This window comes from Xyrauchen texanus, chromosome 3 (assembly GCF_025860055.1).
Source record: "Xyrauchen texanus isolate HMW12.3.18 chromosome 3, RBS_HiC_50CHRs, whole genome shotgun sequence".
NCBI classification, from domain to species: Eukaryota; Metazoa; Chordata; class Actinopteri; order Cypriniformes; family Catostomidae; genus Xyrauchen; species Xyrauchen texanus.
In genome coordinates this window covers 28,630,548-28,655,940 of record NC_068278.1, presented here as the reverse complement: position 1 = coordinate 28,655,940, position 25,393 = coordinate 28,630,548, and the positions used below count along the sequence as shown (strand labels likewise).

General features: G+C 37.0%; 1 protein-coding gene across 1 annotated transcript in view; it reads right to left on the bottom strand.

Moving 5' to 3' along the window:
• LOC127622645 (WD repeat and FYVE domain-containing protein 3-like) overlaps nt 1-25,393 on the bottom strand; it is a 102,518-nt gene that overhangs the window by 3,484 nt on the left and 73,641 nt on the right. The window contains exons 41-62 of the mRNA XM_052096665.1: nt 22,936-23,104; nt 22,327-22,487; nt 21,942-22,090; nt 21,444-21,564; nt 21,247-21,332; nt 21,071-21,151; nt 20,929-20,983; nt 20,721-20,840; nt 20,383-20,500; nt 20,195-20,301; nt 17,094-17,247; nt 16,814-16,905; nt 16,155-16,367; nt 10,658-10,805; nt 10,062-10,216; nt 6,354-6,512; nt 5,957-6,136; nt 5,102-5,284; nt 4,888-4,978; nt 2,477-2,842; nt 1,757-1,868; nt 1,328-1,525 (exon numbers count right to left, since the gene is read on the bottom strand). Of these exons, the coding sequence (XP_051952625.1) occupies nt 1,328-1,525; nt 1,757-1,868; nt 2,477-2,842; nt 4,888-4,978; nt 5,102-5,284; nt 5,957-6,136; nt 6,354-6,512; nt 10,062-10,216; nt 10,658-10,805; nt 16,155-16,367; nt 16,814-16,905; nt 17,094-17,247; nt 20,195-20,301; nt 20,383-20,500; nt 20,721-20,840; nt 20,929-20,983; nt 21,071-21,151; nt 21,247-21,332; nt 21,444-21,564; nt 21,942-22,090; nt 22,327-22,487; nt 22,936-23,104 (3,218 nt within the window). The remainder of the gene's footprint in view (nt 1-1,327; nt 1,526-1,756; nt 1,869-2,476; nt 2,843-4,887; nt 4,979-5,101; nt 5,285-5,956; nt 6,137-6,353; nt 6,513-10,061; nt 10,217-10,657; nt 10,806-16,154; nt 16,368-16,813; nt 16,906-17,093; nt 17,248-20,194; nt 20,302-20,382; nt 20,501-20,720; nt 20,841-20,928; nt 20,984-21,070; nt 21,152-21,246; nt 21,333-21,443; nt 21,565-21,941; nt 22,091-22,326; nt 22,488-22,935; nt 23,105-25,393) is intronic.

Genomic DNA, 25,393 nt, shown 5'->3' with positions numbered 1-25,393 from the left:
ACATTGCGATTAGAACCATTTCATTTTTTTGTGAGCATCTGCTATTCTGTTTTATATGAACAGAACAACGCAACAAAAGACACATCTGTTTACATCTAATAAACTTTATATATAAATATCAGGTATGTGAGTGAAACAATACTTGTCATATTCTAATCCAGAACTTTCCGACATGTATGATGTTTTGACCAAATGATTGACAGTATGGTGTACAGTAAATTTAATTAGTTATGAAAACTGAACTCTTCTAATTTGTCAGCAGATTAAAGAAGTTCCTGTTAAGAGTTGGTTATTTTGCATAAATGCATAGTTATGTTTTTAAGCTTTAAAACGACACCCATTGTGTGTTGGTCAAGCAAGTATAGTAAAATTCCATATTATTTATTTATTATTTTAGTGACTCAAAAGCAAGCATACCATGTAGGCCTGATTTATTGTCTCTCTGCATGGCAGCCAACATGTATAATAAATAATATGTACATAAATACTACATAATTATATTATACTCTTTTTAAATTCTTCAATAATTTCATAAATTATTTTGAATCCACGAATACCATTGCATTGAACTTTGTTTATTTATGAAATATGCAGTTATTTCAGAAATAAAGGCATTTTTGTCTCAATACAATAGCATTTTGGCTGCATACTCACAAAATGACACAGACACACCAAAACAGATCTATAAATGCAAATCAACGTGTTGGCCACTACGAGAAGCCTATGCCGTATGTTCGACGCAGAATTATAAATCAGCCTTTAGGCACTTAAGATGTTTCACAAAAACATTTGTCATAAGATGGTTATTTATATCTTCAGCTTTAGTGTGGCAATAGGACATTTTAATTTTAGACTCCCAAACATTCCTTTTGCAAATAGAATAGAAGAACAGGGAGCCCTGCAACAGATGTCATGACCCCCACAGAGTCCCCCACTGAAAGAAGAGACAGTAGCAATTGAGACAGCCTAAATTTCTTGGAAAGAAAGAAGCTTGGAACATCCTGTCTGCCAACAACCAAGAAAAACTGTGTCCAGGTGAACAGTACCTAGTAGAATTGCTGCTGTTTTGAAGGCAAAGGTGGTCAAATATTGATTTAGCTTTTTTATCTTCTGGACTTTGAATGATGTTAATTGATAAATTAAAATTATTTATGGAATTATCATTGAAGACATCCACACTATGCAACATTTTTCACAAGTGAAAACATAACTAACACTATTGCACAGTACTGTATGCATATATATATATATATATATATATATATATATATATATATATATATATATATATATATATATATATTATTATATAATATCTGTGTCTTACTTCTGGCAGAAGACTTGTCCACAGTTTCTGCAATGGTGGCGTCTTTCAGTGAGGGAGAAGCGTACAGTGCATCCAGAGCAGCTGTCCACCTGCTCGTCCTTCACCCAGTGATCTGCAGTAGAGCGTCCTGGCTGATCACTGACAGACCAGCTGAACACTCGGCCACGGCCATCACCAACTAGGATCTTACTGTGGTCTCTGAGAACAGAACAGCTTGTTATTAGGGCAAATATACTTTTTAGAGACAATTCCTTTGATTTCCCCTTATCAAACACTGTTATCTTAATATTGAATCACACTTAGATCCTCAGTTTCTCTTCTCTTTTTCATTCCACCATGCACGCACACACACAGAGAAAGAGAGAGAGAGAGAGAGAGAGAGAGAGAGAGAGAGAGAGAGAGAGAGAGAGAGAGAGAGAGAGAACTGACTTTGAAATGGAAAGTGCAGTGATTTCTGCAGGATGCATGTTGTCCTTGCGGTCAAACGCTGTGTGCATGGTGAGTTTGCTCCGGAACACCAGCTGTCTCTCCCATCTGTAGCCTGGTACAGAAGACAAAGCAAACGGTGACAAACATGCCAGTTGCTCACATTAAAAACAATATAAGAATTCTCCATCACAAGAGAACAACACTTGAATGAAGATGATAATGCTACATGGAGGATATCGAAATTACACAATATCGCATGAGCAAGTGTGCACTTTTACTGAACATCAGCACGTCTGTCATGCACCTGTAAATGGCCACGTTGATTGTTAGTACAACAGCATGATTTTTTTTTTATATTGCTTTAATACAACAGTTCTATAAAAGTCAATTTTGATTAATTTACATTTTAGACAATACAGACTAAAATAAAATCCACTCCACTCACAGTTACAGTAAAACAGTTACTACCAAACAAAGTCAAAACTTTATCAACCGTTGAGTTGCTGAGCAACGCATGTGTCTGAATAAGAGCAAATCCCTACAGCCATGTTACTACATAAAATATAGTAGAAAGCCTTCAAAGAAGAGTGGCAGCAAAGGGGGAATTGATGCCAATGGTTTTGAAATTAAATGTTTAAAGTGCATATGGTGTCCACATACTTTTGTCCACATAGTGGTCAATTTTGTGGAAATACAAAAACTGGTTTAAATCTACAGTACCTGGTCTGAGTTTGTTGTAGGACCTCGCCTCCAACGTACTGGGCTGAAGGGGTTGTGGCACTGGCCCATGTGGGGGTGCTGAGTGGGGGTGGGAATGTGGGTGCAAGGGCATTCCTGGTCTAATCTGGCCTTCTGAGTAGTTAACGAAAACAAAGCCATCCTTCTCGTCAATGCTGAGTGTGTCCGACCAGCGGCGGGAGTCATCAGAGCTGCTGTTCACCAACCAGGAGGCTCCACTGCAGGGTTTAGGTCTGTGGACGGTGCTGCTGGGCTGGCTTTTTGAGGTGTGAGGTTTGGAGTCCTGACACAGGCTAGTTTCCTCTGCCTCAGATTCACTGCTATCATCGTCTGGAGCATCAGGACCCTCTTTAAGAACAAGACGTGAGGTTAGTTAGTAAAGATCAGCTCAAAGTCGATACATTTCACAGGTGGTCTAAAACAGACAATATCAAGCTAGTCACAATGACATCTGTGAAATAAATAGTGTAATTTTGCAATATTAAAAGATCAAAGTATACTGTATAGCAGGGTTGTGCACCATTCAGAATTAAATTGAAAAAAGGATACAGAATTGTCATTCAATATGATTTGAAGGAAGTTTCTAATTCATACAACTGTGGAAAGTGTTTCCAGAAACATTAGGTATTAATAAGCAATGTTTGAAATGCCACCTATAGAAATATTAGACCTACTTTATACTAGGTGTCTTTAATTACCATATATTGTACTTAAACATTTAATACAATACACTTATGTATACAAGTGTTGTTGCATTGTATTTACATTTAAAGTACTAGCATCTAATTACATCTGTACTTACACTGTTAATCTTACCCTAAATCCTAAACCTAACCCTACCCCAACCCTTACCATAAAACACCAACTCTAACCTTACTTGTAAACCTCAACAAATGTGAATCTTGAGAATTTTGCAGAACAACATGTTGTTACACAATAAGTACATTGTATTGTATGTATTTTAATGTTAGTACATAATAGTACTAATATATATACACACACATATACTGGTGGCCAATGTATAATGTATAGATTTTGCGCTTATGGAAAGAAATTGTGATCAACTGATCACAATGTATCGTCAGGATATTAATAATGTGAAAAATTAATATTACAGTTTGAAAATCTTTTTTTTTTGATAAACTCAAAAATCTTAAACTACTTCAAAGAGTTCTCATCAAAAAATCCTCCACGAGCAACAATGACAGCTTTGCAGATCGTTGGCATTCTAGCTGTCAGTTTGTCCAGATACTCAGGTGACACTTGTCTTGTCGGGCACTTCTCATGCACCTTACAGTCTAGCTGATCCCAAAAAAAGCTCAATGGGGTTAAAATCCATAACACTCTTTTCCAATTATCTGTTGTCCAATGTCTGTCTTTCTTTGCCTCCTCTAACCTTTTCCTTTTTTTTTTCTGTTTCAAATGTGTTTTTTTCTTTGCAATTCTTCCCATAAGGCTCCCCTGAGTCTTCTCTTTACTGTTGTACTTGAAACTGGTTAAGAGCGGGTAGAATTCAATGAAGCTGTCAGCTGAGGACATGTGAGGCATCTATTTCTCAAACTAGAGACTCTGATGAACTTATCCTCTTGTTTAGTTGAACATCAGGCCTTCCACATCTCTTTCTGTCCTTGTTAGAGCCAGTTGTTCTTTGTCTTCCAAGACTGTAGTGTACACCTTTTAATGACATCTTGAGCAATTTCTAACATTGTATAGGCTCCATTCCTTAAACAATTATTGACTGACGAGTTTCTAGAGAAATCTGTTTCTTTATTGCCATTTTTGACCTAATATTGACCTTTAGACATGCCAGTCTATTACATACTTTGGCAACTCAAAAACAAACACAAAGACAATGTTAAGCTTCATTTGACAAACCAAATAGCTTTCAACTGTGTTTGATATAATGGCAAGTGTTTTTCTAGTAACAAATTAGCAATTTAGCATGATTACTCAAGGATGAGGTGTTTGAGTGATGGTTGCTGTAAATGGGGCCTGTCTAGATTTGATCAAAAATTACTTTTTTCAAATAGCGATGGTGCTTTATTTACATCAATAATGTCCTGACTATACTTTGTGATCAGCTGAATGCCACTTTGGTGAAGTACCAATTTCCAACCGAAACAGCAAAATCTGTACATTATTCTATTTTGGCTGCCAGTATATGTACATATAAAATAGTTAATAAATTCATGATCATTTTATTGACCATGGTGGAGAACACTTAATTACATAGAATTTCTCTAAATGGAATTTCAGTAAATACCTCTTCCTGTCATTTCAAAACAACCAGTGTGGCATAGACAATACAATTCAACTCATGAAAAGGAAAAGGAGCCAATTCTTCTTAAATCGCTCAACCCTGAGGTTTAGAAAGGTGCAATGGGGGGGGTTACCAATCTCTCCACAGCAGTCTGGCACATCAGGGGGCTCTACAGGCTCTGGAGCAGGTGTTTCCGGGACTTGCAAGAACTCAATTCTCCAAAACTAGATTAAAAAAACCAATCAAGTCATTTGTCAACAACCAATATCTCTTAAGTGCGAGTGTCAGAATGCTTTAAAAACACAAAAAGCAAATACAGAAGGTAAATTAAAGGAGAAGTCGGTCACCCTGACAACACCGTCGGAGTGTCCCGTTACGATAACATTCTGTGTTTCCCACTCGTTCATCTCTGAGAAACAGCAGCAGAGGATTTGTTGGCTCCTGCCTGTGAATGTGTTGGTGCTGGCGATGGGGCTTCCATTGATACTCCACACATGGATATAGGTGCCAGCACAGGATACTATATCGCCCTACACACACACACACACACACACACACACACACACACACACACACACACACACACACACACACACACACACACACACACAATTTAGAGCCAAATTTTGCAGTGGGATGAGCAGCTTTCTGCATCATGAAATCTCATGCATTAAGTCAGCCACGTGACTTATAATACAGTGCTTTAAAATAAATAAATGAATATATAAATAAATAAATACATGTATATATATATATTTCCATTGTGTTTTTAGATTTTGTTTGCTTTGCTAATTTGGTTGTGTTCTGCACTTCTCAGCCACAATATGATAGAATGTTTAGCATTCAAAATATAACCAAAACAGATGATGTAATCATTGCATTCTTCTTTAACAATATTCTTCTGCTGCCTTGAAAGCAGTGGTATTTCCTCTAGGAAATTCAAATCTAGCTGGTTTCATTCTGACATTTTGAGGCATCAAAAAAGGCAAGATATAAATCAGCAGGATCATTTTATATTTTTCTAATCAAATAACAGTCTCACTAATTAATAAGTAATTGCAATGAATGAAACCCCAAAAACCAATCTAACAAGATTCTGAATGAAGTTTGAATACATCACTACAACACTTGTCACTCAATTTTGCTGGCATATATTATGTGAGGTAAGTCTGCTCTCTTAGTAAGTGTTAGTGTGCGCTCACTGTAAGCTCATTGATACAGAGTGCTGAGACAGGAGCTCGGTGGCCCCTCAGCTGGGTGACGAAAGACAGCTTATTCAGGTCCCAAATGATGCACGTTCGGTCTCGAGAGCCACTCACGATGATGTGGTAAGCAGATGATGCTGTGAGACATATAACTGCATCTGTGTGGCCCAGAAGAGCCTGGAAACATCACAAGTACTTTCATTACATACAGTAGATTAATCGACAAAAAAACAAACCATGAAATTTAGTTATAAAGGGCATGTATGTTTAACAAAGAAGTTTAAAGGACAACTCCAATTCATTTTTGACAAAATAATATATGTAAAGGAAACAAACAAGCTAGCAAGTAGTTTTTGAATTTGAAGTTCCTTTATTATGTGATAACAATGGTTACCTGTTTGAGTGTAAGGGTCTTGGCTTTCTCTTTGGATGTCCCGGTCTCCCACACACAGATGGCTGTGCTGAATCCTCCAGTAATAACTAGCTTGGGGTTGGGGCAGATAGCACACAGGATCTGCCCCCACTCAGACAAACACTCATATACGACCACTGCCTGTGAGACAAACGCGTTACTGTAGTTAGACAATTGGAAAACTAAATATACAGCATGAGCCAACAGATTAAAACATAAAACTGCTGTGTTAATAAGCACCTAAGAAAAAACTACAAAAACCCAGCACACAATAAATAGTGGGCACTACTGTACAGCTAGTCAGTGTTCCCACAGTTTTGACCAATGAATTACCACAACACTTTGATTTTGATTATTGAAAATTAAATTTAAATATTGTAATAATTTAAATATATATTGTATATAGAATTCAAATTATACTCTAATGAAGCATTCAGACCAATTTTTGTACCGGTTCGAATGATTCACAATCAGGGTTCACACTCTTTTCAAGGCACAGTTTTCCGGGACATTTTATATGCCCAACGGGTGTAATATTTAAGCAAAAACATACAAGAGGTCATCATGTGTATTTTGGTTATTGGATGGATATTTTTTCTGAATTTCCAAATTAGACAGTTTAATTTAATGTTATCATCAATATGGTGTATAATCAAAATAATGAATTAAAATTGTATTAAAATAAAATAGAATTATCTAAATTAATTAATTTATAACATAAAATTGCATTATTTTTATCAAATGAAGTATTTTTACAAAAGAATATCACAGACGTGAGATATTTCTTTAATACATTGTTATTATTATTATTAATAATAATAATTACAGCAAACATTACATTACAATACAGTGGTAAAATATTTTTGTCTTTTTCCCACATTTCATGCATCCATTTAAATCAAGCTTTATGTTGGCATTTCTGTGTGTTTTTGACAGTAGTTTTAATCATTTAAATCATTGGTAATTAGAATACAGTTACATTCAAAAATTATTTTGATTACTGAAGAGATTACTTTAAATTTTATTGTCATTTGATTCATTTAATATTTGGTCCTTTCAGATAGAAAACATTTAAAGGTGGGGTATGTGATTTTCTTTTTTGACCATTTTTTCAAAATAACTTGAAATCCTATTCCTAACCCACTTACTGGCTGTAAATTAGAAGCACTGAAATGAAAATTAAGCAATTTAATCATCTGTGGAACGGGCAGGACTCGAAAAACTCCAGCCAATCATTTTCAAGACCATCTAGAATCATTGGACAGAAAATGTGTCAATCGAACGGTCGTACCATGCCCCCCTCCCCTGGCTGCGTGTCCCGTTCGTGCGCGATACTCAAAGCTCGTGACCCAGTAACAGGAAGCGATTGTATTTATGTATGGAGAATAGAGCTTTTATAGTGCTAGTGGGGTTGTTCCACATTTCTATGAATCCTGTTTTGAATAGAAGACCGCTGTACAGACGCCAGGGCTGGCGATGTTCTTTTTTTTTTTACAGTTATGAGAAAATCAGCTCTACACCTTTCAAGAGTGGTATGCGACCCCTCCTCCTGCTGTGTCAACAATTTGCTCTGAAAAATTGTCTGACAGGTGAATGCACTGTTTGACTAGTGAGTCTAGAACACTGCTAGAACACTGCGCATCTGAGTTTTCGCTCGTGCATGATTGCGCGTCCATGTTTTTCGAATGGGTGGAGTCAGGGCCAGCGTTGGAGGAGAGAAGGTAGGACCTTAGAGTTGTGTATTTTCAAAATCTGCCGGCCGTTTTGCAAATCACATACCCCATCTTTAAACATATAAATGATGCGATCAAATGTGCATTTGAACAGCGGTGAAAAACTTTCTTATGATGTGTTACATTCATACGAGCAAACAGAGAAGTACGTTTGAAGTAAGTTTGGAGCACAAGAAAAATAAATAAACCTTGTGTAAATTGATAACTTTACGCTAAGCTAAAATGCTATTTCTATCCATTTTACATGCACATGTTACCAGACACGATCATATTTTTTTATCAAGAAAATTCACGTTAGATCATTTCTTTTTTACTACTAAGACTTTTGATATTAGGGCAAAAATCGTATTCTTGATGATAATAATGTTTGTATTGTTTTCCTGTAAAAGATGGTTCCATCTAAAAATCCTTAAAACAAGATCAATTTGATTTATCTTGTTTTAGAAACAACAGTGCTTAAGATATTTAGGTTTTTGAGCAAATTTATTTTTAACATTATTTTGTCTTACTGTACTGGCAGAGTTTTTATAGTGAAAACAAGTGAAAAAAATCTACCAGTGCTGAAGAAGTAATCCAAATATTTAAAATACGTTACTGACCTTGAGTAATCCAACGGAATACGTTACAAATTACATTTTACAGAATGTATTCTGTAATCTGCAGTGGAATACAAAGTATTCAAATGTAACCCTCCCAACCCTGCACACCGTGATAGTGTGTTCAAGTACAACATGACAACAAGCACGGTAGATCTCCTTGTTTCATCCCAACCTACAATTACGTCAGTAATCGCCGGGAAAGCACATTCAGCTGACATCTCACAATCACCGAAAAAGTGGTATGTTATGTACTGTTTACACAGCGTGTTATTATTTCACTTTATTTCCATAAAAATAGATATATATATTTCAAAGTTCCGAAATATTCCAGGATCCACAATGTGAAGTTTTGATAAACTCAAACATGTATAGAAGTTACATATTTTCAGTCATTTTTAACAGTAAAGAAACAATTCACAAATCTATACTAAACATAGCCTAAATGTATTAAAATACACTTAATTAAGAATATTTTAAGAGGAAAATGCCAATACTTGCATTCCTTGAGTTTATTCATTTATATTATATATAGGCTAAAAGCACATATTATTTGGAGTCCTCCACGTGTGTTTTGCAAAATTAACGTTAACAATTAATCGATCGTTAATTTCCACAAAGATATGAAAATGTCTAAAAATTGACATCCCTACTAAATAGTCTGTATGTGCTGTGAACTTCAGAGCGCTCTACTCTCTGTCATCTATTACACACACACACAGCCCAAATGATGATTACAATGCAGTACTTTCAGTGTATGAGCGGTCATCTTCAAACTTTAGTTTTGATTATATATTTAATTAAATCGTAGCCTTTTGTGGTTTAAGGGACCCATTTCACATAATGTGATGACGCGTTTCTGCCTCATTATAATCCTCATGTCGTTATTATCTAAAATGTACAACTCATTATCTACAGTTTAGTACTCAAATGTTTTTGTAGTTAACACTACATCCATCAAATCAATAAAATTTGTAATATTTTAAAATCACAAAAAAAAAATTTTGGGCATTTTTCAACTTTATTAGATATTAGACACAATTCAAAAAATCCCTGATATTTCCATGTTTTCCATGACTATGGGAACACTAGCTAGTGAAATGTAATTCATCTGAACAACATTTTGTAGAATGTTTCCACAGCTGATAAACATGTGCAACATTGTGTTTTTATATAAAAAATGTGTATTATAAAGTAGAAATGAGACAAGATAAAAGACAATTCAAACGCTTCTGGTCAAATACAACTCAACAAAATAACACAATTACTATATAATGTTACTTGCATATGAATATGCAAAGTCTTGCTTCACAACATATGCTAAAAACTGTGCTGAAAATAAATAGAAGAACTCTAATGACCTTGTCAGATTCATAGTTGGCAAGTCTGCAGCTGAGATCTGCGTAGCCCCAGGCGAAGGTCTTATTCCAGGCAGGAGGAACAAACACCTTGTTTTGCTCGACAGCCAGAATGCCCTTGTCAGTGCACACTATTTGACCCACTGGCTCCTTTAGTTCTATAAAACAGAAATTACACACACAAACACACACACACAAACACACACACACACACACACACACACACACACACACACACACACACACACACACACACACACACACACACACACAGAGCTCATTTAAATTGCTCTTTACTGTATGGTCAGAGCAGTTAAGAATATTCCACACCCTTGATGTTAAAATGATAAGAACAAAACAAGTTTATAAAATTAATAGTGATAAAAAAAAAACAATAACTTAATTAGATAACTCATAATACAAGAATATGAAAAGCAATGGCCAGTAATAGCTGAAAAGCTGACAAAAGACAGAACAGGACAAGATTCAAAACGTGGTAAGCTTGTTGTAAAAATTTGGATCTGAACAGCATTATGGTTATCACAGAGCATGTATTACAGTCTTTAGCCACTATAATCCTCCATTCCTTCCTGTGTTACCTTTGACAGGGGTGAGAGAGGGCCGCAAGTTGTCCAGATGATGGAAGAAGATCTTGTCTAAAGTGGAGTTCAGAGTAACTGGCACACCTGGGACATCTCCGTTGGACTTACTGCGCACCCGCTTTGGAGGATGAGGCTTCTTGAACAGCTGTAATTTGAAAAAAAAAACATAGATGTTACACCAGATAAAAATAGACACTAGTGCTCACAAAGGTATATACCAGGGGAACTCAATTAAAGTTCCAAGAGGTCCGGTCTCTACATTTCCTTCCCAGCAAAGGTCCGGATAATAATTTGTAACTTATATGGTGTCAGTAGTTATATGGCTAAGAAATTATGCATATATATATTTATTTTTTATAGTTTTTATAACTTGTCATGTTGGCAGCAATAGTACTTTGTAAAAAAAACAATAATGTTAATAATTATTCACATGACTTGAAGACTACTCTCCTGAAGAAACCCCCATGCCATGAAATCTAAGACACTCTCCTTTTATCCTTTGATAAACAATTTAACAAACTTAAAAATTAGACATTTCCTGTGTCACATGCTAAAACTCTGTACTAGCTGAGAGAGCTTGAAAACTGTCTTAATGTCTTTGGAAGGATCCCTTTGAACTCTTTGCAGCTGGACATCTCATCTTAATCCAGGAACATTGACACAATTGCAAAACTAACTTTTCTGGGTTTTCACAATGCATATACATGTTATAATACTATCAAAAGACATCACTGTTTTGTTCTAACACTGCACAACACACAGTCTATTTTTGATTGTAAAAGTTATCTCACACAAATGATTGTAGCCTGATGAAACCTTTAAAATGTGTAGTGATTTGTAATCACTTATAAATGACAAATTGATGATTATAATCTTTAATCTGGTTTTATTTGTGTTATATTTGTAGAATGGTAACACCATTCATGATAAAACACATCATGTTTACAATCGTTGAGATTCTTTCTGCATTTCAGGAATGTATGTTAATTAATTTTGTATATATTTAGTTGTATCCAAGATACAAAATTCATGATTAAACACTTATTTTAAGCGGGAAAAAGTAATCTTCGCACACAAAGACTCATTAATCATCTTCAGAAGGAGGGGCAGAGATATGATAACATGGTATCTGAAGAGACATTTCTGATTGGCTCAAACACATTTGGGGTGCGGCCAATCTCAACTCAAAAAAACTTTCCCGCCTTGGATGAATGCTATCTTCTTCTCCCTTCTGCTCTTCTTACTCTTTTGCCCTCTTGACTATGGGCTCTTAGCCCTTCATCGTTTGGCTTTGCACAATGTAGAGTCCAGGAAAATATGAAACGTGAAGTTCTGAGGAAGCTCTTTTCTGTGCTACGACTCACACACATGAAGAGAATTTGTGAGTCTCCCCTGCGGGAGGCCTTGCTTCAAAGCCCCGCCTCATCCTTTCAGCAAAAAAACTATCCAAGGTCTTAACATTGGTCCAAAATATTGACGGTACAAAGAGCCAAAGCAACGCATGGAAACGCAAATACATCTCCAACTTTTGCTGAAAGTGCTGGTGTCTCTTTAATATAATTGAGTAACACGATTTCATAATCGAGTTAGACTAAATGAAATATCGATGGTTCTCAAGGCATTGCCTATAGACTCAATTTTCTCTGTACAGGTAATTTCCATTCACTTTCTGTTACAGCTCACTACCAACCTGTTGTTTATGTTTGTCTATATGTGTTAGTTAGTTTGATGTTTTAGATTAGCAATAAAGATTTGTTTGTATTGAAAGCTAATTTGACTGTGGTATATTTTGATAATCTCGTCACTTGATTTTTTTTTTTTAAGATCTGTGCTCCGAAGCTCGAACCATATCTAAACATATTTGTGATATTATTTTCAATAGCCATGAGAACAGAATTACTCTAAAGAGTTAACAGATGAGTCATCCTGTAATTATTTCAATAAGTGAATTAATCATAATTCACTTATTAAGCTAATTCCACAAGCCTGTTATATTACATTTTAAATGGTGAAGAATGTTTATTAGATTTCTAACCTGATCATTTGACATATATCCTTCTTATAATGGTGGTTGAACGTGGCTAATTCCAATATACAATTTCCTATATATTATTGGTGAAGGTATGCAGGCATTTTAATCCATACCGTGTATATTTATACTAACAAATTTCCCTACATATTTTGGTGGATAATAATGGGTGTATTTAAATCTAACCATTATATTTAGCATTCTATTATTCAATTCTTACATATTAACGGTGATGAATGCTAGCAGTTGTAAATGTACTCTGCCGCAAAGTTGCTAATTTCCCTACAGGTCTGAGAGAACTTTTCTACCAAAAGATTAAAATATTTAATCAAGAATGAATCAGTCGAGGGCACTTGGATATGAACAATAAAAGCTAAGATCAACAGTTTGTTTTGAAGTTTCTTACATTCAGAATCTATACCTACAAGTTGAGTTTATACACACCTAAGCCAAATACATTAAAACTCACTTTTTCACAATTCCTGACATTTATTCGTAGAAAACATTCATAGTCAGAACAATAGTAGAGAGAATGATTTATTTCAACTTTTATTTCTTTCATCACATTCCCAGTGGGTAAGAAGTTTACATACAATTTGTTGGTATTTGGTAGCATTGCCTTTAAATTGTTTAACTTGGATCAAACATTTTGGGTAGCCTTCCACAAGCTTCTAACAACTGGAATTTTGTCCCATTCCTCCATGAACAAAAGGACATTTCTCCAAAATTTAAGATCTTTATCCACACGCACTTGCAAACTGTAGTCGGTCTTTTTTATGGTGGTTTTGGAGCAGTGGCTTCTTCCTTGCTGAGCAGCCTTTCAGGTTATGTCGACATAGGACTCGTTTTACTGTGGATATAGATACTTGTCAACCAAGCATTTTAACAAGGTCTTTTGCTGTTGTTCTGGGACTGATTTGCAATTATCGCACCAAACTACGTTTTTCTCTTGGAGACGGAATGCATCTCCTTCCTGAGTGGTATGATAGCTGCGTGGTCTCATGGTGTTTATACTTGCGTACTATTGTTTGTACATATGAACGTGGTATCTTCAGGCTTTGGAAATTGCTCCCAAGGACGAACCAGACTTGTGGGAAAAAAAAATTCTGAGGTCTTGGCTGATTCCTTTTTATTTTCCCATGATGTCAAGCAAAGAGGCACTGAGTTTGAAGGTAGGCCTTAACATACATCCACAGGTAAACCTCCAATTGAGTCCAATAAGCCTATCAAAATCTAATTGGCTACTTGCGTAAAGTCTTAGACATATTTTTCTGGAATTTTTCAAGCTGCAAAAGGCACAATTAACTTGGTGTATATGAACTTCAGACCCACTGGAATTGTGATAAATTTATGTGAAAAATTACACATGTCATGCACAAAGTAGATGTCCTAAACGACTTGCCAAAACTATAGTTTGCTAATATTAAATATGTGGAGTGGTTAAAAAATTTGGATTAATGACTTCAGCCTAAGTGTATGTAAACTTCTGACATCTGTACTTGGCTGTCCTTCATGCCATCATGCCATGATGACATCTCTGATTTTCACAAAATTAGAACAAAAATCTGTTTGTTTATATTGAAATGATCATAACATGCTGATTAATAAAGGTAAATTTAGACATTATAGTCTAAAGGGACCATGTAAACAAACCTGGCTTAGCTGAAGCACATTAATTATATATCAGTAGGGGTGTTACGGTTCAAATTTCTCACGGTTCGATTTTTAGTGTCACGGTTTCGGTACAGTTCGGTATTTGCAATGTACAGTGAAAAATAAATCACTGCCAAATCCAAAGTAAGAATACTCCATTTGGTAACAAACATTTCAACAGGTTTGAATAAAAATCATTGTTTTAAAGTAACCATAGATTATCTATAATATTTGGAGAAAAAAAAATAGTAACCACAAAATCAACATGGTTACTGTCATGTTTACAATATATAGTAAAATCATGGTTAATATAGGGAAACTACAGTACTACTGTTGTAAAACCATGGTTAATTGTATCAAACTGATGTCTTCAAAGAAAACCATGGTAACAGCAATCATGGTTACTAAAATATTACTATAGTAAAACCATGGTTAATTGTCATTGGGTCTTTAAATAAAAAAAACCTTTTCTCTATTAATTAGAGAAAATTATTTTTTAGTTAAAGACCCAACAAATCCACATTTTAACAATACCTGCAATATTAGGCTACATGCATCAACATCATATACATTTCAAACTCTACTGCACATATGTTCAATATTCAGAAGCTGTACATCACTATAGAAGGAACTTTTAAATTAGATATGAGGGATTTGGTGACACGGCTTGAGTGTTTTAATCATACGTGGAAATCACACATCTTCATCATGGAGTAGGGAAACATATAGTTGGCAATGAACTACCCAATCACTTTAGTTATTGTTTTATGCCTGTCCGAATCAGCACGGAGTGCTTGCTTGAAAACGAAAGAGAGACTGTGCTGTTTTGGCTCACCTGCGGCTCTGTGCGCGCTGCACGCTATCTTACCCCAGTGATTTCGGCATAAATTATTATATGTCGATGTATTACCAGTATATAGCACTCATGTCAAGCGATGTCTGCAAACAGTGCCTGTTTTATAAACGTTTTTTTTGACCATCGCTGTTGTAGACTGCAAAAACAAAATGTTTCCAGACATGAGACCTGAATAACGCAGGGGGCTTCTTTATCAGCGGCTCTTTTTCTCCACTTGCCATTTTCAACTACACACAATGCTTGCAGAACAGTGATGTTATCAAATTGTCCCACATGGAACACAGGCAGAGCATATCAATTTACAGATCCATTCAGGTGCATTAGCGGAGGTTGTAACTGTGTGTCTAGTTGATTTTCTTCACAAAACCTTGTGCTCTAGATGAGTCAATAAACTTGAGGTGAACCACGGTTCCAATGCTTCCCAAACAGTAGGTGGCGAACCGTACGAGAGAACTGTTTCACCAAAACATATCAGACAAATGAAGATAGTTTCACTTTACTTAATTTAGCAAAAGATGCCAGTATCTGTAGCGGTGTCTCTGCTACTGTTGTTAAAATAACCGCACCTGCAACTCATACGTACAGTAATTCAGGCTTTATGCATTGCCTCATGTCTAGAGCAGGGAGACGAGCGCGGAGCGGAACAAAGCACGTTCAAAGCTAGAGAATAAAGTGCGTAGCGCTGGAAGCGCTTTATTCCCACACTAGAGAGAAATGTTTCTCTCTAGCGCTGAACGCTATTTATTCACGCTCCGCGTGCGTATACACATGTTTTCACAATCACTTAGCCAAGTGTCAGATAACTAGCACAAAGATTCAGAGCTCAGTCTGGATTTAATTGTCCTTTGGTGTGGATCTGGTAGGGAGTCCGCCTATTGAGTACCCCTGGTTTATACTGTATTTAGAGTGGAGTGTGAAAGATTTTCAACAATCTTTATAAAAGTAAAGTAGGGAACCTGTTTTGGTATCTGGCCAAAGTTGTTGATGAATCCAATTGTAGCGGTTTCTTTAAGTGGGTCATTAATGTTGTAGATGTCCACCTGACCCTCATAGAAGAGATGGTGGAAGACATTAACAGCCTCCACTGCTGGAGGACCTTGTTGCTTATAACCAAAGATCAGGTCGATCCATTCATGTAAATGGGCACTGACATAGTCGCACTCCAAAGCCTGAAAGCACACATTCATCCACAGGTTAATGAGTTTTCTGAATTTAATTCTTAAATTTTTTTTTTCAAGTAACAGTAATTTTTTGATTATGCTGACAGCTAGCGTCATGGATTCTGCAATGCTCAAGAATAGAAGTTATCCATTACTGATGCCAATGTAAAAATGCACTGTTCGCTGTGAGCTATGACTAATTAATTCCATGATTAATGGTGTCCAATTACAGGGGATTGACATGACAATAGTCTTTATCTCATGTGAGTCTACATGATTAAAAAAATTTTTTTTTTTAAATATACTGTTTCTTTCTATTTAAAAGTTCAGCAATTAGCAAAAATAATGCAGCAAATACTGATAAGTCAAAACAGTATACAACACTGATACACAGAGACTCTTCTTCCAGGCTGTTGGTTTAATGAGGGTTGTCGTATTTTGATGCAAATACTTGCCTCTCTGTGAACCCTGATAAACTCCCTTGGGTCTCCTTTAGCCCATGGAGGCAGAATCACATCTCCAAGCTTGATGCCATTTTGTTTACTCCCTTTAAGAAAGATCCATCATTTAATTTAACAAAAAATGAAAGGCTGAATCTCATGAAAAATACAACAACAATAATAATACTAATATTTATCTCTTTTCAGCAAGGTGATTTGGGGAATTTTTTTTTTTAATTTTAAATGTTCTTGACAAGTTTTGTTAAATTCACCCAAATGTGGCTAGTTTTCTCACCAAGATCGAAGTTGTTGGAATTGAGCAGGAACTCAGGAAGGTAGAAGAACTCTGGGATTAGCTCCTTTACATCAGCCATGTTGTGCTTGGAAGCAGACAGCCATGCCTCTCGGACACTGTGGAACATTCGATCGGCCAGATCAAAATGTCCTCCCTGAGGGTACAAAGATGAAACTCACATTCAAACCATGACTTCAACCTCTCACTGAAATAAGCACTGGATGAACTCTAGCTGCCTTTAAATAACAAGATACTGTAAGTAATAAAGGAATATTCTACTTTTTACATGTTTTAGCCTTGTAGAAATAGTACTGTAACGCTTGGGAAACATACACTGGTGAGCCAAAACATTATGACCACTCACAGGTGAAGAGAATAACATTGATCATCTCCTAATATGGCCACATGTCAAGGTTTGGGTATATTAGATCAGTTCTCGTAGTCAAAGTGTTGAATTCAGGAGAAATGGGCAGGAGTAAAGACATGAGCAACTTTGACAAGGGCCAAATTGTTAAGACGACTGGGTCAGGGCATCTCTGAAATGGCAAGGCTTGTGGGGCGCTACCTGTCAGCAGTGGTCAGTACATACCGACAGTAGTCCGAGGAGGAACAAACCACAAACAGGCGACAGGGTGTTGGCAAAGAAGGCTATCCCATCTGCTGAAACGATAGAAGGTATGCTGTGGCAAGTCACACAAAATGTTAATGATGGTTACGGGAGGAATGTGTCACAACACAGTGAATTGCACCCTGCTGCATATGGGGCTGCGTAGCTGAAGACCGGTCAGAAGTGCCCATGATGACCACAGTCCACCGTCGAAAGCGCCTACAATGGGCATGTGAGCGTCGGAACTGGTCCTTGGCGCAATGGAAGAAGGTTGTCTGGTCCGATAAGTCCCATTTTCTTTTACATCATGTGGCATTTACGTGTGTACCATTTACCTGGTGAAGTGATGGCAAAAGGACACACTGTGGAAAGACGACAAGCTGGTGGAGGGAGTGTGATGATCTGGGCAATGTTCAGCTGGGAAACCCTGGGTTCGACCATTCATGTAGATGTCAATTTGACACATGCCACCAACCTAAACACTGTTGCAGACCAGGTACTCCCCTTCATGGCAATCGTATTCCCTGATGAGAGTGGCCTCTTTCAGCAGGATAATGCCACACTGCACACATTGTTCGGGAATGGTTTGAGGAACATGATGAAAGTGTTACCCTGGTCTCCAAATTTCCCAGATTTCAATCAGGTTGAGCATCTATGGGATGTGCAGGACAAACAAGTCTGATCCATGGCGGCTCCACCTCACAACTTACAGGATTGAAGGATCTGCTGCTAATGTCTTGGTGCCAGATACCACAGGACACCTTCAGGGGTCTTGCAGAATCCATGCCTCAGCATGTCATGTGCTGTTTTGGCAGCACGCAGAGGACCAATAGAGTATTAGGCAGGTGTTCATAATGTTTTGGCTCATCAGTGTACATATTGTCATATGTAAATATAAGTGATTGAGTGGAAGATGCTACTGCATGCTTATTGTGCTTTTCCAGAGGTTCTGAACCCTGTTCCTGGAGCCCTGTCAACACTACACATTTTGTATATCTCCCCAATAAAACACACTTGATCAACCCATCAGCTCGTTAGTGGAAACTATAAAGGTGGTTGCAAACCAGACAAGAAGTGCCACACATTGTCCCGGCTAGTACAGTACACACAAAAGTAACCAAGGTTTTTCCCTTCTTAAAGAATGAACAAGGCCATTGATAATGTTTTGGGATGAATTTAATGGAAAATATTTGAGTTGCACTCTATGGCGCGGCAGAAATTTGAGCAACCTCCGGAGTTGTAGGTGTGAATACATTCAAAGAAAACAATAATTTAGAATTTTAGAATGCGCCATATCATCTTCCAAATGTATCCGGTGTGCGACCCCCTTAAGACCTGAATTGGGTGTGTCAGAGAAGTGAGATAAACAAAATGTGCAGTGTTGGAATTGGGTTGAGAACCACTGTGCTACTCTGTTCAAGTTTGTTTTCAATGATCTGCGGATGCTTTATATAGAGCACTTATTAAAACAATAAGCCACGAGACGTTGTGTGTTAGTGATTTTACCAAAGATAAGAGGTGTTCTTAGGCATAAAGCAAAGCAGACTTGAGTGGCTTATTGCCTTTTTAAAAACAAACAAAAGACACCAATATTGAATAGAGATACATTTATTATTGAGAAAAATAAGAATAAAATATGTTTCCATATACAACAGCTTACTATCCTCATGGAGGCAGTGTGCTCACAGGTATGTGTGTTAATTTTTTTAAATGCATCTCATCCAATTCAGACTTTAGAGTAATCTGTTTTTTAATATAGAAAATATTTATTATCTGTATAATGACAGGTGTAAAAGGGTGACAAAAGGAGGAATGTTGAAAAAACAAATGACAAGACTCTTTTGACAAGATTGAGGCTTTCCTCCTCCCAGCTAAGACCTCACTCACTATTATCTCAGTTGAAGGTCACACAATTCTAGCCTCTAGCAATGTTACAATACTTGGTGTCACCCAAGATGACCAGCTTTCTTGTCATCTGCATTAGGGTTATGTCCTACTGTTCAGTGCCCCTCTCCAAATGGAAAATACAGCCCTTCCTTTACAACTCTACTGGACTCATTGCCTCACATGTTTCGCCTCATGTTTGCATGGATCTCGACACTGCTTGCCACTCTGTATGAGAATTCAACACACGGAACCTGGCATAAACTTTTAATATAAGACGTACACTGCAAAACCCTGATCTATCCAGTTTCAATTTTTCCAGGTCCTAAAACTTGTCCATGGAAGAACTTCCAATAACTGGCAGAACTTCATTGTCTCCCGTCCACACCTGCACTAAAACTGTCCAGTGCTCATTAGTTATGAATATTGGATATTAGTTTAGAAGCAACATATTCAAATTCCAAAATATTTGCAAACACCATGTTTCTTCGTTTAGCATGCATTATCTATTCTTATCTACCTATGTTAGAAATTGGCATTAATGTTAATTTTGTGCTTTGTTTTAAGTCTCTTACAGTATGTAAAAAAGTCTCTGCTAAAGTATACTAACCTGGAGCCTGAGGAAGATCTGTGTGAATGGTTCCATTCTGACAAGATATGAGGCCACAATCATTGCAGAGGAGTAATGAGTGCCATAATGATACGCTGGAGTTTCACCTGTGGAAATCAAAACATGTTTCAAATGTTTCTACACATCAAGTAGAGCTCAAACATCTTAAACACTAGTCTTTAACTCACCAGTAGGATCCTCCCAGTCTTTGAATCTTTTCTTGTACTGGATCAATCTGTCATCTGTCTGAGCTCCCATAGGTTTGGATAAGTTTCGGAATGTCTTTGGATTGTTGAGGTCCAGTTCCTGTGGAATAACTCATCATCATTATCTTTCTAAAGAAGATTAAATATAAGATTGCAAAACTGGATCCATCAAAGGAAGAGAATGACACTGAACAAGCACCAATACTTGAAAATGTAAAACGTAAAAGTATTGACAGCTGCGGACAGAAGATCTGACTTTAGAAACACTAATTATCGTATGCAGTAATTATTGTATGGAAGAGACAATGACATGTCTGTACCTCAGAGTCAAAGTCTGCCAGTATCCATGGAAAGACTGGATACTGCATCAGGTCATTATATGACCTGCCAGCCAATGTGTTGAGATGCATCAGATACTGAAAGTTACTGATTTCTCCTCTCTGCAAAAAAGGAGTCTGTAGTGAGCAACACCAAAAGAAAAAAACAAACACAAAAACAAAAAAGTGCTTTACTGGAAAGAGACCATACCTCCCATCTTTGGGTCACTGACTTCTCACCGACCAGTGTACTGAGAAGGCCAGACCTATTAACAAAGAAACAGGCATAATCAAATTTAACTTGACCCCTAAATACTTAATGACCCTGTAAATATAATGAGTTGATAAATTACCCCTGTTCCACACTGGTGTTGGGACGTTGTCCAGAAACTGACTCTGAGCTGTCGGCTAGTGAGGGAACAACTGCAAGGAATCTAGAAAACAAGATTTTGCTTTTAATCACCTTGAACAGAAATTCTGGGATGGTCTGGTAATGCGTTATGCTAAGAGACATCTGTGATCATTCTACCTCTGATAGACTTTGTTCCGGACTCCCTTTTGGAAAGCCAATAGGTAATTTCTCCCATCTCCGGAAAACACTTCTACTGCCATTGGCTACGAGGAAGACAGCACATGATAATTGTATCAGTCTTACATGAAAATGGACTCATGTTTAATATGGGTGCAATTAGGTAATTAACTGAGCCGAATTATTAATTTTCACACCTGAAGCAGGTAGCGACGTTTGTGCACCTCTCTGATGTCTTCATAAGCAAAGACGCTGTAGGTTCGTTTAAGCTGACTCTTACTTTGCCGGGCCCCTCGAGGGATGATTGGCTCATCCATACTGAAAACATCACAAAAAAAGCAGCCATAAGATCCAGTTTAATCACTAAATATTCACAAATTCTGAAAGGTTTTAATAATACATATATATATATATATATATATATATATATATATATATATATATATATATATATATATAAATAAATAAATAAATAAAATTAGGGAAGCAAGAACAGCAAAAGGTTGCTCCAGTGTCAATAAAAGACAGCAAATTAAAGTTAAATTAGTTTTTATTTATTTACATTAAGATAAATCACAAACAGAATTCAGGTCCACAAGGAATGAGAATTGTTTTTGTATAAGAGGATAAATTGGGTATTTTTAGTAACTAATGTACAGGCTTCTTTCCTCTTTTTATATAGTTTATATGCTTACTTTGCAGGTAGTGTCTCAATGTCTCTAATTTCTCTGGTGACAGTCATGGTGAAGCCATCGATCACGTAGAAATGTTCTTTCCCAAATAAGAGCAGCCCTTCACTGGTGTCCAGACCCTGAACTCGAGCACAGCGGTACATGTGCTGGATCTTTCATAAAACAGATGGGAAACACATTGCAGTAGACTGTTCATACTAATCAGCCTAAATTCTCTGCAGAATAAAGTAAACAGCAAAATCATCCAACCAGACAGATATTACTAAATACTTCTTTCATAACAATGGGGGATTGTCAGATCCCTATTAGAATTAAATGAATTAGAATTGTGTTGAAGTGTGAATAGGATGTTGAAAAGAAAGAACTGGAGCTGTTTAGGGCTGCAGACCTTTTCTCCCTCCTCAAGCAGGCGGAGTAGTGAGGTGTTATCAGTTTTCTGCTCCTCGTCCATAGCTCCTGACTCCAGCAAATCCTGCAGCTGGTCTTGACTGTCCTCATCAGCCCCATCTGCTGTGGAACGGGACCGCTTTAAGGGAGCCTTCACCAGACCTAAAACACCACACAGACAGTCAGCTGTTTACATGTTCTGATAGACACACAAACATCATTACAAAGCTATGCTAAAAGCTCTTTATTTTTTAAAAGTTTATAGAATTTTCCTTCACAAGTGACTTAGTAGTGGGTATCAGTCTTTCGAACAATGAAAGACATCACTGTATTGATAATACATATTGATAATATACTGATAATATACTAAAATGATCTCCATTAACACATTTACTGTTTATTATAGTACACATAATACTGTTTGTATAAGAATGACTTCAACATTTTTTATTCACCAGTTCCTTGCTGTTTTTCCGCAACCAGTAAGAATTTTACAGAATTCCACCCATTTTGGGAACACAACCAAACTGGAATTACATCAGTTGACATTCTTTCATATGTGTTTTCACTGTGTAACATATCATAGAGAGCATCATCATGTTAAAATTACCTTTGACTCTTGCGATGGTGTCCTCTCCATGTTCAGGCTCGTGTTGTGTTGTCTCTCCCTCTGTGTTCTGCTCTATAGAGTGCTGGTACATCCCTGGGTTCCCTGATAGCAGCCGCATATAATACTCCTTACTGTCATAGCTGATTGCTCGTCGGTAACGCACTGGTTTCTGAAATAATTGAAATATAACAACAAAAATGCAAAAAAAATAATTACATTTCAAAAGATTAATTCAAGGGGAAAGTCTCCCTTTAACACATTTCTTGGATTTAGATGGATCCTAATAAAAACCGTAACAGTGAAAAATACAAACTTGCAAGTGAGAAACAGGCAGAGAAATCCAGTCATGGCATGCAAACACTTTAGGCTCCTGGTTGGACAAGCACATGTGCCACAAAACTCTTAAAGGTTCCCACAGTCATTATTTTCCTCATTTAAAAAGTTTTAAGTCTAAAGAAATGAATAGTCATTTTTGAAATATGTTTCAAATCATGACCACTCATGTGAAATGAATAGTTCAGTCATATCAATAACCTTATAAAAGCATTCTACAGTTGCAATCAGAAGTTTACATACACTTGGGTAAGTCATTAAAACTCATTTTCTTATCAACTCCACAGATTTCATGCTAGCAAAATATAGTTTTGGCAAGTCGTTTTTCAACAATTGTTTACAGACAGAATGTTTCACTTTTAATTGACTATATCACAATTCCAGTGATTCAGAAGTTTACATACACTAAGTTAACTGTGCCTTTAAGCAGCTTGGAAAATTCCAGAAAATTATGTCAAGCCTTTAGCCAATTAGCTAATTATCTTCTGACAGGCTAATTGGAGAAAACTGGAGGAGCACCTGTGGATGTATTTTAAGGCCTATCTTCAAACTCAGAGCCTCTTTGCTTGACATAATGTGAAATTCAAAATAAATCAGCCAAGACTTCAGAAAAAAAAAATTGTGAACCTCCACAAGTCTTTTCCCAAATTCTTGGGAGCAATTTCCAAATGCCTGAAGGTACCATGTTTATCTGTACAAACAATAGTACGCAAGTATAAACACCACGGGACCATGCAGCCATCATACCGCTAAGGAAGGACATGCATTCTGTCTCCAAGAGATGAACATAGTTTGGTACAAAAAGTGCAAATCAATCCCTGAACAACAGGAAAGGACCTTGTGAAGATGCTGGAGGACACAGGTAGACAAGTATCTATATCCACAGTAAAACGAGTCCTATATCGAAATAACATGAAAGGCTGCTCTGCAAAGAAGTAGTCACTACTCCAAAACCACCAAAAACAAAACAGACTACAGTTTGCAAGTGCAAATGAGGACAAGATCTTACTTTTTGGAGAAATGTCCTCTGGTCTGATGAAATACAAATTTAACTGTTTGTTAAAAGCCTCAATCTGATAGAATATTTGTGGGCAGAACTGAAAAAGTGTGTGCGAGCAAGGAGGCCTAAAAACCTGACTCAGTTAGACCAGTTCTTTCTGGAGGAATGGGCCAAATTTCCAGCAACTTATTGTGAGAATCTTGTAGAAGGCTACCCAAAAGGTTTGACCCAACTTAAACAATTTAAAGGCAATGCTACCAAATACCAACAAAATGTTTGTAAACTTCTGACCCACTGGGGATGTGATGAAAGAAATAATAGCTGAAATAAATAATTCTCTCCACTATTATTATTACATTTCACATTCTAGTAAAGAAGTGATGCTAACTGTCCTAAGACAGGGAATGTTTTCTACAATTAAATGTCAGGAATTGTGAAACACTGAGTTTAATTGTGTTAGCTAAGGTTTATGTAAACTTCTGACTTCAACTGGAGCAGGGGCGTGTCACGGTCCTGGTGAATTCGTCGGTTTGTTTTGTTATTTCTCTCCCTCATGTGTCTCAGGCGTTGCCAGCAAGCGTAATCAGTGTGAACACGGATTGTTCCCATGGGACCGCTAATCATTCAACAAATTAGCATGCTAGCAGCACCCGTTTATTTTTTTGCTATTTCACTGCCTACTTAGTCCCTTCGCTGTGTCAGTATCTTTGCTAGATTGTTGTTTGGTGTTGAAGTAACTCACCTCATTCTCTCGGGCTAGTTGGTCCTGTCTTGTGTTTCTAGTTGGTCTAGTGTCGGGAGTGTGGTTACCTTCCAGTTTGTTGTGCTCTTGTTCTCTGCATCCACTACACTTCATTGGAGGATTCCTCACGGATCTGCTCACTGTGCGGACACAGCGTGCATAGATCGATGAACTTGCAACACCTTCATACTGAAGCCGGTGCCAGGTTCTCCATGTTTCACCAGCTCATTTGAAGTTATAATTTATTGTAAATAAATCCTTTGAACTGTTCCTCTGCTCTTGGGTCTCTTTGTCTCCTTGTGACAGAACAATCAAGCCCAGATGGACCCAGCAGAGGAATCCAGCTTTGCTCTGCCCCGTCTCAGCAAGGTGTCTTACTGGGA